Source organism: Anomaloglossus baeobatrachus, assembly GCF_048569485.1.
Source record: "Anomaloglossus baeobatrachus isolate aAnoBae1 chromosome 5 unlocalized genomic scaffold, aAnoBae1.hap1 SUPER_5_unloc_27, whole genome shotgun sequence".
Lineage (NCBI taxonomy): Eukaryota > Metazoa > Chordata > Amphibia > Anura > Aromobatidae > Anomaloglossus > Anomaloglossus baeobatrachus.
Window position 1 is genome coordinate 1,380,262 of NW_027441803.1, and position 14,854 is coordinate 1,395,115.

Here is a 14,854-nt window from a genome sequence, read left to right on the forward strand (position 1 = left end):
GCAGTGCGATTTTTCTCTCACCCCATACACTTGAATGGGTGCGAGAGAAAAGAGTCTCGCATTACAGTTGCAGCATGCTGTGATTGTTTTCTTGGTCCAATTAGGGCTGAGAAAATAATTGCTCATTTGTGCTGACACACAGGCTAAAATTGGTCCGAGTGGAATGCGATTTTTTTATTGCACTCCACACGCAACAATTTTCTCACTGTGTGGGTTAGGCCTTAAGCGGGCTTTACACGCTGCGACATCGCTAGCTGATGCTAGCGATGGCGAGCGTGATAGCACCCGCCCCTATCATTATGCCGATATGTGGAGATCGCTGCCGTAGCGAACATTATCGCTACGGCAGCATCACACGTACTTACCTGCTCGGTGACATCGCTGTGACCGGCGAACTGCCTCCTTTCTAAGGGGGCGGTTCGCTTGGCGTCACAGCGACGTCACTAAGCGGCCGCCCAATCAAAGCGGAGGGGCAGAGATGAGTGGGACCAACATCCCGCCCACCTTCTTCCTATATTGCTGGCGTATGGTAGGTAAGGAGAGGTTCCTCGTTCCTGCGGCATCACACGTAGCGATGTTTGCTACCGCAGTGACGAGGATCAACTTCGCCCAAGCGACAGCAGGGATAATTGGGAGAGGACCCTCATGTCAACGAGGAGCGATTTTGGATGTTTTTGAAACAATCCAAAATCGCTCCTAGGAGTCACACACAACGAGATCGCAACAGCAACCGGATGTGCGTCACAAAATCCGTGACCCCAATGAGATCGCTGTAGCGATCTCGTAGCATGTAAAGCCCGCTTTAGAGTTCTTATCTCCAATCTTAGGCTTCGCTTTTTGGTAAATAAAAAGGTGGGCAACCTGAGATTAGTCAATGATATAAATATATTCCAGTATCAAAACATTTTACAAATGTTCCTAAAGGCTCTCAAAATATCCAACTTACTAGCAAAGTTGAGCCCGAATTTTCATTTTGTGGGATCTGAGTGTGCAGAGCGGGATCCCACAAATTTCTGCAGCTGCTCTAAAGGGCCTGTTACACGCTACAATATATCTAACGATATGTCGTCGGGGTCACGGCGATAGTGACGCACATCCGGCATCGTTTGACATATTGTAGCGTGTGACAGCTACGAGCGACTGTGATCGAGCAAAAAAACTCACCTTATCGTTGCTCGTTGACACGTCACTCATTTTCAAAATATTGATCAATTTTCTGGATGCAGGTTGTTCGTTGTTCCCGAGGCTGCACACATCGCTCCGTGTGACTCCCGGGAACGAGGAACACAGCTTACCTGCGTCCCGCCGGCAATGCAGAAGGAGGTGGGCGGGATGTTACGTCCCGCTCATCTCCTCTTCTATTGGGCGGCCGCTGTGTGACGTCGCTGTGACGCCGAACGTCCCTCCTCCTTCAGGAAGTGGATGTTCACCGCCCACAGCGAGGTCGTTCGTGCGGTAAGTACGTGTGACGGGGGTTATCAACTTTGCGCGACATGGGCAACAAATTGCCCGTGCCGCACAAACGATGGGGGCGGGTGCAATCGCACGAGAAATTGTAACGTGTAAAGCGACCCTAAGCACAGGACACTGCTCTCTCAACTAATCCAGAGAGGTCACTTGCTTTTTTAAGGTTTTAGTGAACTGCTTAAGAAGGATGCCGCAGAGCTGGGGTCGTAAAGCGCACTCTTTCACTTCCAGTGATCACTGAGGGTTGTGAGATCTCACAATCTGGAAATTTCTTTAGGGGGACATTAGGGACACTTCTAAAAGTTTTGGTACTGGATTATATGTGGAAAATTCACTAATCTGCGGCTTTTCACTGCTTTAGTAAATATAAAAGGCAGCCACAGATTTGTGATAAGCACTATTTAAAGAGAAAGTCATCATTGCGCTAGAAAGTGGGGGATATTACCCCCGTAACAGTGTCAGCAGCAGACCCCCCCCCCCCCATAAGTGTGTCATGACCACATTTTTTGCTTCAAATTATTTTCCCTATTTTCCTCCTTCAAAACCTAGGTGTGTCTTATGGTCCGAAAAATACGATAAGTTTAAAAGGAAAGAAAATGGTTCTTTCCCTCACCAATTCTTACTTGATCACTTGTAGCTGATTTTTGGATAAAACCCTTTGAATTATACAGTAGTACATCATGATGGCTTCTCCCGTGTGACTCATCTGACAACAGGACCTGATTAATGATAAAAACATTTTTCAAATTCTCAAAGCAAGAATGGCTGCTTAGCTCTGTTTGTTTTCTGATGTCGTCAAGACTTGATTGACCAGTTAAGCATTTCAATTATTCACAACTTGAAAAAGGTTCCTTCCCTGTGCGGCTTCTTCACAGGTTTAACATGATCTGATTTCTGAGAATTACATTTTCCACATTCAGAACATAAAAATGGTTTATTTTGTGTGATTTTTTTGATGGTAAACAAGGCTTGATTTCCTAGTAAAATATTTACCACATTCTGGGCATGAAAACGGCTTCTCCCCTGTGTGAGATCTTTGATGCACAACAAATTTTGATTTCCAATTAAAACATTTCCCACACTCTGAACATGAAAATGGCTTCTCCCTTGCGTGAGATATTTGATGTGAAACAAGTTCTGATTTCTGAATAAAACATTTCCCACACTCTGAACATGAAAATGGCTTCTCCCCTGTGTGAGATCTTTGATGTACGACAAGTTGTGATTTCCAATTAAAACATTTCCCACACTCTGAACATGAAAATGGCTTCTCTCCTGTGTGAGATCTTTGATGTGAAACAAGTTCTGATTTACGAATAAAACATTTCCCACACTCTGAACATGAAAATGGCTTCTCCCCTATGTGAATTTTCTGATGTCTAACAAGGTCTGATTTCTGAACAAAACATTTTCTACACTCCGAACATGAAAATGGCTTTTCCCCTGTGTGATTTTTCTGATGTGTAACAAGATGTGATTTCTGGATAAAACATTTCCCACATTCTGAACAAGAAAATGGCTTCTCCCCTGTGTGAGATCTATGATGCCAAACAAGTTCTGATTTATGAATAAAACATTTCCCACACTCTGAACATGAAAACGGCTTCTCCCCTGTGTGAATTTTCTGATGTTTAAAATGGTCTGACTTCTGAATAAAACATTTACCACACTCTGAACATGAAAATGGCTTCTCCCCTGTGTGATTTTTCTGATGTCTAACAAGATTTGATCTCTGGATAAAACATTTCCCACATTCTGAACATGAAAATGGCTTCTCCCCTGTGTGAATTTTCTGATGTCTAACAAGATGTGATCTCTGAATAAAACATTTCCCACATTCTGAACATGAAAATGGCTTCTCCCCTGTGTGAGATCTTTGATGCCAAACAAGTACTGATTTCCGAATAAAACATTTTCCACACTCTGAGCATGAAAATGGACTCTTACTAGAGTTCATTTGTTCATGGTTAGCAAGTGTTATTCTCAGAGTAAAACATTTTTCACCTTCTGAACATGAAAATAGCTTCTCCCCTGTGTGAATTTTCTGATGTCTAACAAGATGTGATCTCTGAATAAAACATTTTCCACATTTTGAACACAAATATGGCTTCTCCCCTGTGTGAATTCTGTAATGTATAACAAGATCTGATTTCTGAGTAAAACATTTACTGCATTCTGAGCATGAAAATGGCTTCTCCCCTGTGTAAGTTTTTTGATGATCGGACTTTTGGACTTGTTTGAAAAGATCAGATGATAGATCTTTCCTAGGAAGGACTGGAGGTATATCTGGGACAACAGCATGCTCTTCATATGTATCATGTGTGATACTTTGATCATCTGTTTTAAATTCTGAAGATATTAGAGGTCCATCTGAACTCCCGATACAGGCATCTGCTAAAAATAAACACAATGTTATACTTAATGGTATTATTTCGAAAGTACATTTATTTTTTTAAACCATAACAGCAGAAATTAAATTAGGGAAAATATTATTCCAAATCTGTGTTCTAATTTTTCGATCTAAGTGTTACATCTTTGTTAATTCAGACCTCCCATTCCTGTATCCAAGATAGCTCTCCAGTAGCACCAGTTCTCTGAAATATCTTACAATAAATAATCTGAGTGATTGTCAGAATGTGACTGCAGGATAACAAGGGACAAGGGTCCTTATGCTAGAAGACCTTAGGCTATCACTAACCTGTGGATTACCCCTGAAGGAGGAGATGCCAGAGTCTTGTGCCTTACTATTCTCCTGACCAGATCTAACCTGTTATCCCCTTAGGGAAGGAAGGGGCAGGAGTATGATGGTGTGATATGGGGGGAGGTGTATCATGTGCAGATTCCTATTTCACGCTTTGTTCACTGTCTTATTTATACTGCTTCTGTGTACATTGTATTGTTTGTAAGTAATCACCCCCTATAGTGCAAGGGTATAGCCTCTTGAGGCGCTTCCGTCCCTGGGTTTGGGGGAGGTGGGCCTAGAGACCATTTTGCTTACCTGGGGCAGTCTGTCTGTTTGAGAACTTCAAGAGTGAAGCAGGAAGATTGATCCTCTGGGAGAAGCTGGGACTTCTCAGAGAGATGGTGACATTTATGCCACTACTGGACAATTTTACCCTCTTTTTTGTGGATAATGTTATGGACCGTTTTGATTTGCTTGGAATAAATGCTCTTTGGATTGTACAGCCATCTCTCGCTCTGTTGATTGTGTGATATGGGAGAAGGACCCCGTGACAGATGGAAACACAGATTAAAACGGACGGGAAAATCAAAATTCAGGCACTCAATTGTGTTGAAAGCAAAAAATCCCTTTATTTGGGTAATTCAACCAGCAGTGTTTTAATTTTAACGTTTCGGTCAGTCACTGACCTTCCTCATATAATCACTGTCATAGATGTTAGATGGATTTAATTGCAGTCTGCTGTGAAACGCTGCTGAAAACTGCAGATGTGTAATCAGGTCTGGTGGAGCCGGTCATCGTGGGGTGCTGTGAAATCACTGTGAGGCTTGCAGACCTGATTACACAGCTGCAGTTTTCAGCAGCGTTTCACAGCAGACTACAATTAAATCCATCTAACATCTATGACAGTGTTTATATGAGGAAGGTCAGTGATTGACCGAAACGTTAAAATTAACCCCTTAACGACCGCGGTCATAACGTTACTGGCCGCGGTCTGCCGGCAGCATCATGCTTCGATCGGCACACATCTCAGCTGATTTTCACAGCTGAGATGTGTGCCTGCTAGGCACGAGCAGAATCGTTATCTGCTCGTGCCGTTTAACCCCTTATATGGCGCTGTCAATATGTGACAGCGCCATTATAAGCGCGATCGCGGTAAAGTTTTACTTACCACTCGATACCGGAAGTCACGTGACGCGATCACATGACTTCTGATAGTTGTCATGGTAGCACAGGGTCATGTGATGACTCCTGTACTACACCTGACTTGCTTTCACTTTCGCTGTGCCAGCGGCACAGCAAAAGAGAAAGAGAGCGTATCTGCTGTTTACAGCCTTGTAGCTGTGATCAGCAGATACTGCAGAGCGATCGGATTGCTGATCGCAATAGCCCCCTAGGGGGGCTAGTAAAATAAAAAAAAAAAGTTAAAAAAAAAGTTTTAAAAAATTAAAAAAAAAACAAAAAATCCTAAAAGTTCAAATCACCCCCCATTCGCCCCATTGAAAACTAAAGGGTTAAAAAAATAAAAAATATACACACATTTGGTATCGCCACGTTCAGAAACGCCCGATCTATCAAAATATAAAATCAATTAATCTGATCAGTATACGGCGTAGCAGCAAAAAAATTCCAAGCGCCAAAATGACATTTTTTTGTCGCCACAACTTTTGCGCAAAATGCAATAAGAGGCGATCAAAACTTAGCATCTGCGCAAAAATGGTACCGTTAAAAACGTCAGCTCGAGACGCAAAAAATAAGCCGTCACTGAGCCATAGATCCCGAAAAATGAGAACGCTACGGGTCACGGAATATGGCGTAAAACGTGCGCCACTTTTTTCGGACAAACTTCCGATTTTTTTTAAACCCCTTATATAAAAGTAAACCTATACATGTTTGGTGTCTACGAACTCGCACTGACCTGAGGCATCACACCCACACATCAGTTTTACCATATAGTGAACTCAGTGAATAAAATATCTCAAAAACCATAGTGCTATCGCACTTTTTTTGCAATTTTTCTGCATTTGGAATTTTTTTGCCGTTTTCCAGTACATTATATGGTAAAACTGATGGTTTCATTTAAAAGTACAGCTCGTTCCGCAAAAAAATGAGCCCTCACATGACCATATTGACTGAAAAATAAAAAAGTTACGTCTCTCAGAAAAAGAATGGCGAAAAAAAAAAACAGAAAGCGAAAAATCGTCCGGTCGTGAAGGGGTTAAAACACTGCTGCTTGAATTACCCAAATAAAGGGATTTTTTGCTTTCAATACAATTGAGTGCCAGATTATTTTTCTATATGAAGACAGAGTTGGACCTTATCTGAGCACCTATAATAACCCCCAGGAGTGCCGTGAATCCGTAATTTAAAAACAAAATTCAGACACATTGCAAACTCACAGAAATAAAGAGTGAGAGACTAAGGAAAAAAGCAAAAGCAGGAAGGCAGCAACAAAAAGACAGCAAAGGTTAACACCACAACAGTTCACAAAAATAATGCACAACAACCATTTGGTAGTTTGTATCACAACACTTCACCACACCCGTATAAGTAAACTATAGCTGGCATTAAAGGCAGATACAGGAGGGGAGTGAGTGACACTGGCTCCCCTACAGCATGTGATCAAAGACATTAACAAGCAGCCCAGGAGAGAATATCCTTGCTAGACTAGATAGACTAAAGGCTGCTTTACACCAGACAATCTATCGTGCGATAGATCGTCGGGGTCACGGTTTTTGTGACACACATCCGGCATCGCTGGCGATGCCGGCCTGTGTGACACCACCTAGCGACGCAGTATCGCTCACAAATCGTGAGTCGGGTACTGCTCGCTAGGTTCCATAATATCGTTTAATTTAGTTGACCATCGTTTCCGTGGTAGCACACGCCGCTCCGTGTGACACCACGGGAACGATGAGCAGCTCACCTGCCTCCCGCGGCCGCCGCCGGCTCTATGTGGAAGGAAGGAGGTGGGCGGGATGTTTACGTCCCGCTCATCTCCGCCCCTCCGCTTCTATTGGCCGGCGGCCGTGTGACGTCGCTGTGACGCCGAACGTCCCTCCCACTCCAGGAAGTGGACGTTCGCCGCCCACAGCGAGGTCGCACGAGAGGTTAGTATGTGTGACGGGGGTTACTAACTTTGTGCGACACGGGCAGCGATTTGCCCGTGACGCAAAAAGGACGGGGGCGGGTACGATCGATTGTGAAATCGCACAATCGGTCGTACCGTGTAAAGCAGCCTTTAGTGCGTTGATCACAGACATGAAAGAAGTTAACAGCCAGAGTGCTAGAATCTGTAGTTTCTACAGATCCTGATGCCGCCATGACAGTTGACGATGCCTGCAAAAATCTCCTGGTGACATTGATCCACAACATAGACAATTGCAAAGAGATTTTTTTTTTAAGGTGAAAATTAAATAGTTAAAGCCACATGTAATAAAAAATATATTAGCTACTACGTCACAATTCACCTTTATCCGCTCCATTCTGTAGTTCCTGCTGCTGCGTGACTGATCAGGGAAAAGTAGTGAAAAACATCTTATTTCATCAATTTTTCTCGAACATTTATTTATTTATTGTTGTAATTAATTTTATATTTTGAACATCCAAAGAGTACCAATACAGCAGCGACAGGGAACTTAGTAACTCTTCAGTATCCCGCAATCGAATCACAAGGTGTCGACTGGAGTTGTGATGTTGCTGTCAAAAATTGACAGTTAAGTTTATAAGGCTAAGAGCCGCCTCTGTTAGAGACATATGCCGGATATTTAACGGGGTTGTCTGGGACTGTAACGCTGATGGCCTATCCTTAGGCTTTGCAACCAAAGCAGGTAGCAGGGTCTTGTGGTCTGTGCAGATAAACATTAGGGCTCCAAATCATGAACACCGTACACAACAAAATGACATCACGGACTGGAGTGAGATTTCTGGCATAGGGAACTCAGCATGTTTTTTATAAAGTAGAGAAATAGAGAAGCGGTGGCATCACACCCTTCTTCTGACCAAGCAATGCCAATTTTGGCAAAGCTGGTTAAAATTGGCGTGAACACCCACACACCAGCCTGTCTCCTCTTGAGCTTTAGACTCGTGCAATTAAGAAACCTTTGGTCACATGAGGTGATGTTGAAAAGGTTCTTAAGTAGTTCTATAATCGGAAAATAAACACCGGGCCCTAGGAGAATGGGGCCCTGTGCAATTGCTTAGTTTGCGCTCCCTTTCCTCTAATACCAGTCCTGCATGCCAGCCTGTCTTCTGTTCAGTTCTTTTAGACTCCTACAATTAAGGGTACTGTCTCACTAAACGACGTACCAGCGATTCCGACCAAGATATGACCTGGTCAGGATTGCTGGTGCGTCGCTACATGGTCGCTGGTGAGCTTCAATCAGGCAGATCTCACCAGCGACCAGTGACCAGCCCCCAGCCACTAGTGACGCGTGGAAGCGATGCTGCGCTTGGTAACTGAGGTAAATATCGGGTAACCAAGCAAAATGCTTCGCTTAGTTACCCGATATTTACCTTGGTTACCAGCGCACACCGCTTAGCGCTGGCTCCCTGCACTCATAGTCAGAGTACACATCGGGTTAATAAGCAAATTGCTTTGCTCATTTACCCGATGTGTACTCTGGCTACACGTGCAAGGAGCAGGGAGCCAGCACTGGCAGCCTGAGAGCGGCGGACGCTAGAAACTAAGGTAAATATCGGGTAACCAAGCAAAGCGCTTCGCTTGGTTACCCGATGTTTACCTTGGTTACCAGCGTCCGTAGCTGCCAGACGCCGGCTCTCTGCACATTCAGATCGTTGCTCTCTCGCTGTCAAACACAGCGATGTGTGCTTCACAGCGGGAGAGCAACGTCCAAAAAATGAACCAGCACTGTGTGTAATGAGCAGCGATTTCACAGCAGGGGCCAGATCGCTGCTCAGTGTCACACACAGCGAGATCGCTAATGAGGTCACTAGTGCGTAACAAAAACCGTGACTCAGCAGCGATCTCGATAGTGATCTCGCTATGTGAGAAGTACCCCTAAGAGACCTTTGGTTACATCATTAAAAGTGAATCATGGTCTAAAGGAGCGCTATGGAGGTCACAAATCGTTTAGTAAGTTTTATTTGTTTTATCAAAGCCACAACGCGTTTCGATATACACAATATCTTCGTCAGGTGAATATAAAAAACGAAGTGTGGAGAGTATCATTTAAAGGGGCAGGTGTAACACCATTGGCCAGTGACATTCCAAACCATTAACCCTTGGTGTGTCACACTGAAAACTCTAACATTTGTGTTATTAAAACAGTTTAAAAGTTATATATAATGAGAACAAGATTAAAAGATAAACCGTCAATATTGGTGTTAAAATAATCATAAAATTATACTCATATTAAAATTATATATATCTACCTTCTTATCCTAAAATTTAAAACAAATTTTTTTTTTTTTTAGCATACAGAAACATAAGAACAAGAGATTAATAAAAATTCACACTGGAAGGGAAATATAAAAGGATAAAAGTAAAACCTGTATATATGGAGTAGGGGTACATTCACAGAAAAAGCAGTATATGTGAAATAGGAGTATATTCAGAGGAAAAATTGAAATCCATTTAATTTTGATAATACCTAATGGTGAATTCCCACACATTAAAACCGAATAGACTGGTCAGCACAATAGGTGCTGTGATTCCCTTGGAAAAAATTTTTATAAAAAAAAAAAAAAATTTATAAAAAAAAAAAAATTCTATCAATGTTTAGCCACATTTTCAATTGTCAAATTAAGGCCCTCTGGGTGTAGGGTTCCCAATTTGAAAATCCAGTAGCTTTCACGTTTGATAAGTTTCTCAAACCGATCGGACCCAGAATTCTCTATATGATCAATGATTATCAGTCTCAGTTGTTTAGGGTCCTTATGGTGTGTGGTGAGAAAATGTCGAGATAGACTGTGTTGCTGAAAACGATTTTTGATATTCGCCCTGTGTTTATTAAGCCTGGCGTGCATTGTTTGCACTGTACGGCCTACATATTGCAGACTGCATGTGCACTCAAGTAAATAGATTACATAGGTGCTTTGACAGTCTAAGTGGAATTGAATGGGGAAGAGAGCATTCGTGGTCCGGGATATAAAACAAGTGATTTTGTCTCCAATAACTCCACAGCACATACATCTGGGTGTGTTGCACCGGAAGTTACCATTTTTATTAAAATTAGTGGTAGTTTTATATTGTAAAGCTGTAAGGGTGGGATTACTAGGTGCTACCAGATTTTTCAAATTTATATTCCTCCGGTAAATGATGGAGGGCTTGGGTGGAATCTGATCTTGGAATAACGGGTCCCCTTTGAGGATGCACCAGTACTTCTCAAGGAGTTTATGTATTTGGGTTCTAGATTTACAGAACGTGGTAATTAGGCTCCATTTTCGAGGGTTCGATTTATCATTTTCACTAATTTTAGCTATCTGCTGCTTTTTTTCTTGCATCTTATTGATGCAAAGGTCCTGGGTGAGATATTTTGTCTTACTGAACGCATCATTCAATAATCTTAATGGATAGCCTTTTTGACTGAACCTCCTCCGCAGGAGGCTGGATTCCTGGAAGAAATCACCATCCCCGGTGCAATTCTTCCTAACCCTCCAGTATTGTCCGTATGGGATATTGGCTATCCAACTAGGGAGGTGTCCACTGTCAAACCTCAGATAGCTGTTGACATCTGTTGGTTTAAAATGGGTCGAGGTGGACACCCCCCAACATCATCCAACCTCACCATCAGGTGCAAAAACTGGAGGGCAAGGGGAGAAATTGCAGCAGTAAAGGTGAGACCCCAGGAATTTTCATTGAGCTGAGAAATAAATTGGTTGGCTTCAGCTTGAGACCCCCTCCATATTAGGAACAGGTCGTCTATAAAGCGTCGGTAGTAGACCAACCGGCCCAATGACAGGGGGGACTGTGCGATGTGGGATGACTCAAAAACCCCCATGAACAGGTTTGCATAACTGGGGGCGAATCTCGTCCCCATCGCACAGCCCCTCTTCTGCCTATAGAGGCCGGTCTCAAAAGTAAAAATATTGTTAGTTGAAATAAATTCAATGGCTGTTAACAAAAATTCTTTTTGTTCAACCTGCATTAAGGGGTCTCTTTCCAAATGTTCTTTGACAGCGGCTATCCCCAAGGAGTGTTGAATGTTGCTGTATAGTGAGGAGACATCCATTGTAATAATGAGGCAACCCTTGAATGGTGCCAAAGCTTTCAGCTCACTAATAACTTGGGATGAATCCTTTAAATAAGATGGTAACTCCAGGACATATTTCTGTAAGAATAAATCGACGTAGTGTGATAAATTACATGTTATAGATTCTTTGCCAGATATAATGGGGCGGCCAGGGGGGTTAGTGGGGTGTTTATGTATTTTAGGCAAAAAGTAAAAATAAGGGGTTTTATACCTCACAATATCGAGGAATTTCATCTCTTTCTTGTCTAAAACATTTTTCTCATGAGCCAATTTGATTATTTTTTTATATTCCAAGAATATCATAATGGAGGGATCAGTTTCTAATTTCTCGTAATAGAGATGGTCATCCAATAATCGGTTCCCTTCTTGAATGTACCAAAATCTGTCCATGAGGACCACCCCCCCACCCTTATCCGCATTTTTTATAATCAAGTCTTTATTATTTTGCAGGGATATTATGGCCTTCTGTTCTTCTTTGCTTAAATTGTCATTTCTTTTTTTATTGTTATTGGGTATTAACCCCTTCAGCCCCCGGGCACTTTCCGTTTTTTGCGTTTTTGTTTTTTGCTCCTTTTCTTCCGAGAGCCGTAACTTTTTTATTATTCCGTCAATCTTGCCATATGAGGGCTTGTTTTTTGCGGGACGAGTTGTACTTTTAAATGAAATCATAAGTTTTACCATATAGTGTACTGGAAAACGGCAAAAAAATTCCAAGTGCGGAAAAATTGCAAAAAAAGTGGGATCGTACAATAGTTTTTGGGATATTTTATTCACCGTGTTCACTATATGATAAAACTGATGTATCTAAGTGATGCCTCAGGTCGGTGCGAGTTTGTAGACACCAAACATGTATAGGTTTACTTGTATCTAAGGGGTTAAAAAAAATTCACAAGTTTGTCCAATAAAAGTGGCGCACGTTTTGCACCATTTTCCGAAACACGTAGCGTTCTTATTTTTTGGGATCTATGGTTCAGTGATGGCTTATTTTTTGCGTCTCGAGCTGACGTTTATAATGGTACCATTTTTGCGCAGATGCTACGTTTTAATCGCCTGTTATTGCATTTTGCGTAAAACTTGCGGCGACCAAAAAACGTAATTTTGGCGTTTGGAATTTTTTTGTCACTACGCCGTTTACCAATCAGATTAATTGATTTTATATTTTGATAGATCGGGCATTTCTGAACGCGGCGATACCAAATATGTGTATATTTATTTATTTTTTAACCCTTTAATTTTCAATGGGGGGAAAGGGGGGTGATTTGAACTTTTAGGTTTTTTGTTTTTTTTTTATTTTCTAAAACTTTTTTTTTACTTTTTTTTTTTATTTTACTAGTCCCCCTAGGGGGCTATAGCAATCAGCAATCTGATCGCTATCTGCTGATCACAGCAATACAGCTGTAAACAGCAGATTCAGTCACTTTGGTTTTCCCTCTGCTCTCGGCCGAGGGAAAACGAAAGTGAAACATCATAGCAGCAGGCGTCATCACATGACCCTGTGCTACGATGGCAACCACCGATAGTCACGTGATAACACACGTGACTTCTGGTTGGGGCGGCGGAAAGTAACAAACATGGCCGCGCGCATTTAAATCTTGCTGCCAGACTTTGGCAGCAAGATTTAAGGGGTTAATGGCCGCGGGTGTAAGCGATTCCACCCGCGGCTAGCAGGCACACATGTCAGCTGTTGAAAACAGCTGATATGTGTGCCGATCCACGCCGCCTGCCCGCGGCAGGGGGCGGGGCTTAACGGGACACAATCCTGGACGGATAGATCCGTCCAAGGTCGTGAAGGGGTTAAAGTACGAACATCTTTTAAAATAAGTTGTTGAAAGGTCTCTAGGTGAGATCCTTTGTGGTGCAATGGGTAAAAATTACTCGTCCCAGTTTTAACTGGGACATGCATGAAATCATCATTGACAGAAATGGGAGGGTTAGTAGTTTGCTTCTCAAGGGCTTGGTTATTGCTAAGATTATTTTTTTTCCTGAATAATAAAATGCCTGTGTATAGTGAGTTTCCGGAAAAACTCATTAAGGTCCAGATAGAGTGGGAAAGCTTTTAAATCAGAATCTGGGCAAAAAGAGAGACCACGGCTGAGTAATTTGATCTCATTTGTAGAGAGAACATGTCTTGAAAGATTGAAAATCCCACACTTGTTGGTTAATTGGGTGGGATCATCTTCTATTCCTTTAGTGATCCCATAGGGTTTGTTTGATTTTGTCGCTTTCCCACTCCCTCTGCACCCCCGTTTTCCCTTTTTCTTTTGGGGTGTCGGCCTGGGGCCACTTGAAAAAAATGAGTAATCTTGGTTTTTTTTGTCCTTGGTTATGATGTTATTTGTGTTTATTTGGTTTGAATCATTCATATTTTGCCTGTCACTATTCGCTGTGATCACTGGAGGGGATTTGCTGTTAATGTTAGATCCGTTATCTGAGGGAGGGACTGAGATGGGATCAATGTCAAGTAAGGAATTAATGGGGTGTTCATTCAATGAAGCCAATGTTTCAACAGGCTCCAATGTTGAGACCAAGGAATCAAGCCCTATAGGGTCAGTGGATCCCTGTGATGTATCTACACTATGTGTAGTCAATACGGACCAATCAAGCATATTATCAATTAATATAGGCCCAAATAAATTGTCTACTGTGGTTTTAGAAATTGGATTGATTGGGACATCTTGAGGTGGAAGGTGAATTTGATGAATTTTTGATCCTAAAGTGGTTAAAAAATAATCTTAGCAATAACCAAGCCCTTGAGAAGCAAACTACTAACCCTCCCATTTCTGTCAATGATGATTTCATGCATGTCCCAGTTAAAACTGGGACGAGTAATTTTTACCCATTGCACCACAAAGGATCTCACCTAGAGACCTTTCAACAACTTATTTTAAAAGATGTTCGTACTTTAACCCCTTCACGACCTTGGACGGATCTATCCGTCCAGGATCGTGTCCCGTTAAGCCCCGCCCCCTGCCGCGGGCAGGCGGCGTGGATCGGCACACAACAGCTGACATGTGTGCCTGCTAGCCGCGGGTGGAATCGCTTACACCCGCGGCCATTAACCCCTTAAATCTTGCTGCCAAAGTCTGGCAGCAAGATTTAAATGCGCGCGGCCATGTTTGTTACTTACCGCCGCCCCCACCGGAAGTGGGGAAAAATAAAAAAATGTGTTTCAAATTTTAGGATAAGAAGGTAGATATATATAATTTTAATATGAGTATAATTTTATGATTATTTTAACACCAATATTGACGGTTTATCTTTTAATCTTGTTCTCATTATATATAACTTTTAAACTGTTTTAATAACACAAATGTTAGAGTTTTCAGTGTGACACACCAAGGGTTAACGGTTTGGAATGTCACTGGCCAATGGTGTTACACCTGCCCCTTTAAATGATACTCTCCACACTTCGTTTTTTATATTCACCTGACGAAGATATTGTGTATATCGAAACGCGTTGTGGCTTTGATAAAACAAATAAAACTTACTAAAC

General features: G+C 42.2%; 1 protein-coding gene across 1 annotated transcript in view; it reads right to left on the reverse strand.

Annotated features, from left to right (window-relative positions):
- Positions 1–14,854, reverse strand: part of LOC142259112 (uncharacterized) — a 249,944-nt gene that overhangs the window by 198,872 nt on the left and 36,218 nt on the right. Inside the window, exons 7-8 of the mRNA XM_075331624.1 lie at positions 10,327–10,842; positions 2,516–3,912 (exon numbers count right to left, since the gene is read on the reverse strand). Coding sequence (XP_075187739.1) covers positions 2,516–3,912; positions 10,327–10,842 — 1,913 coding nt within the window. The remainder of the gene's footprint in view (positions 1–2,515; positions 3,913–10,326; positions 10,843–14,854) is intronic.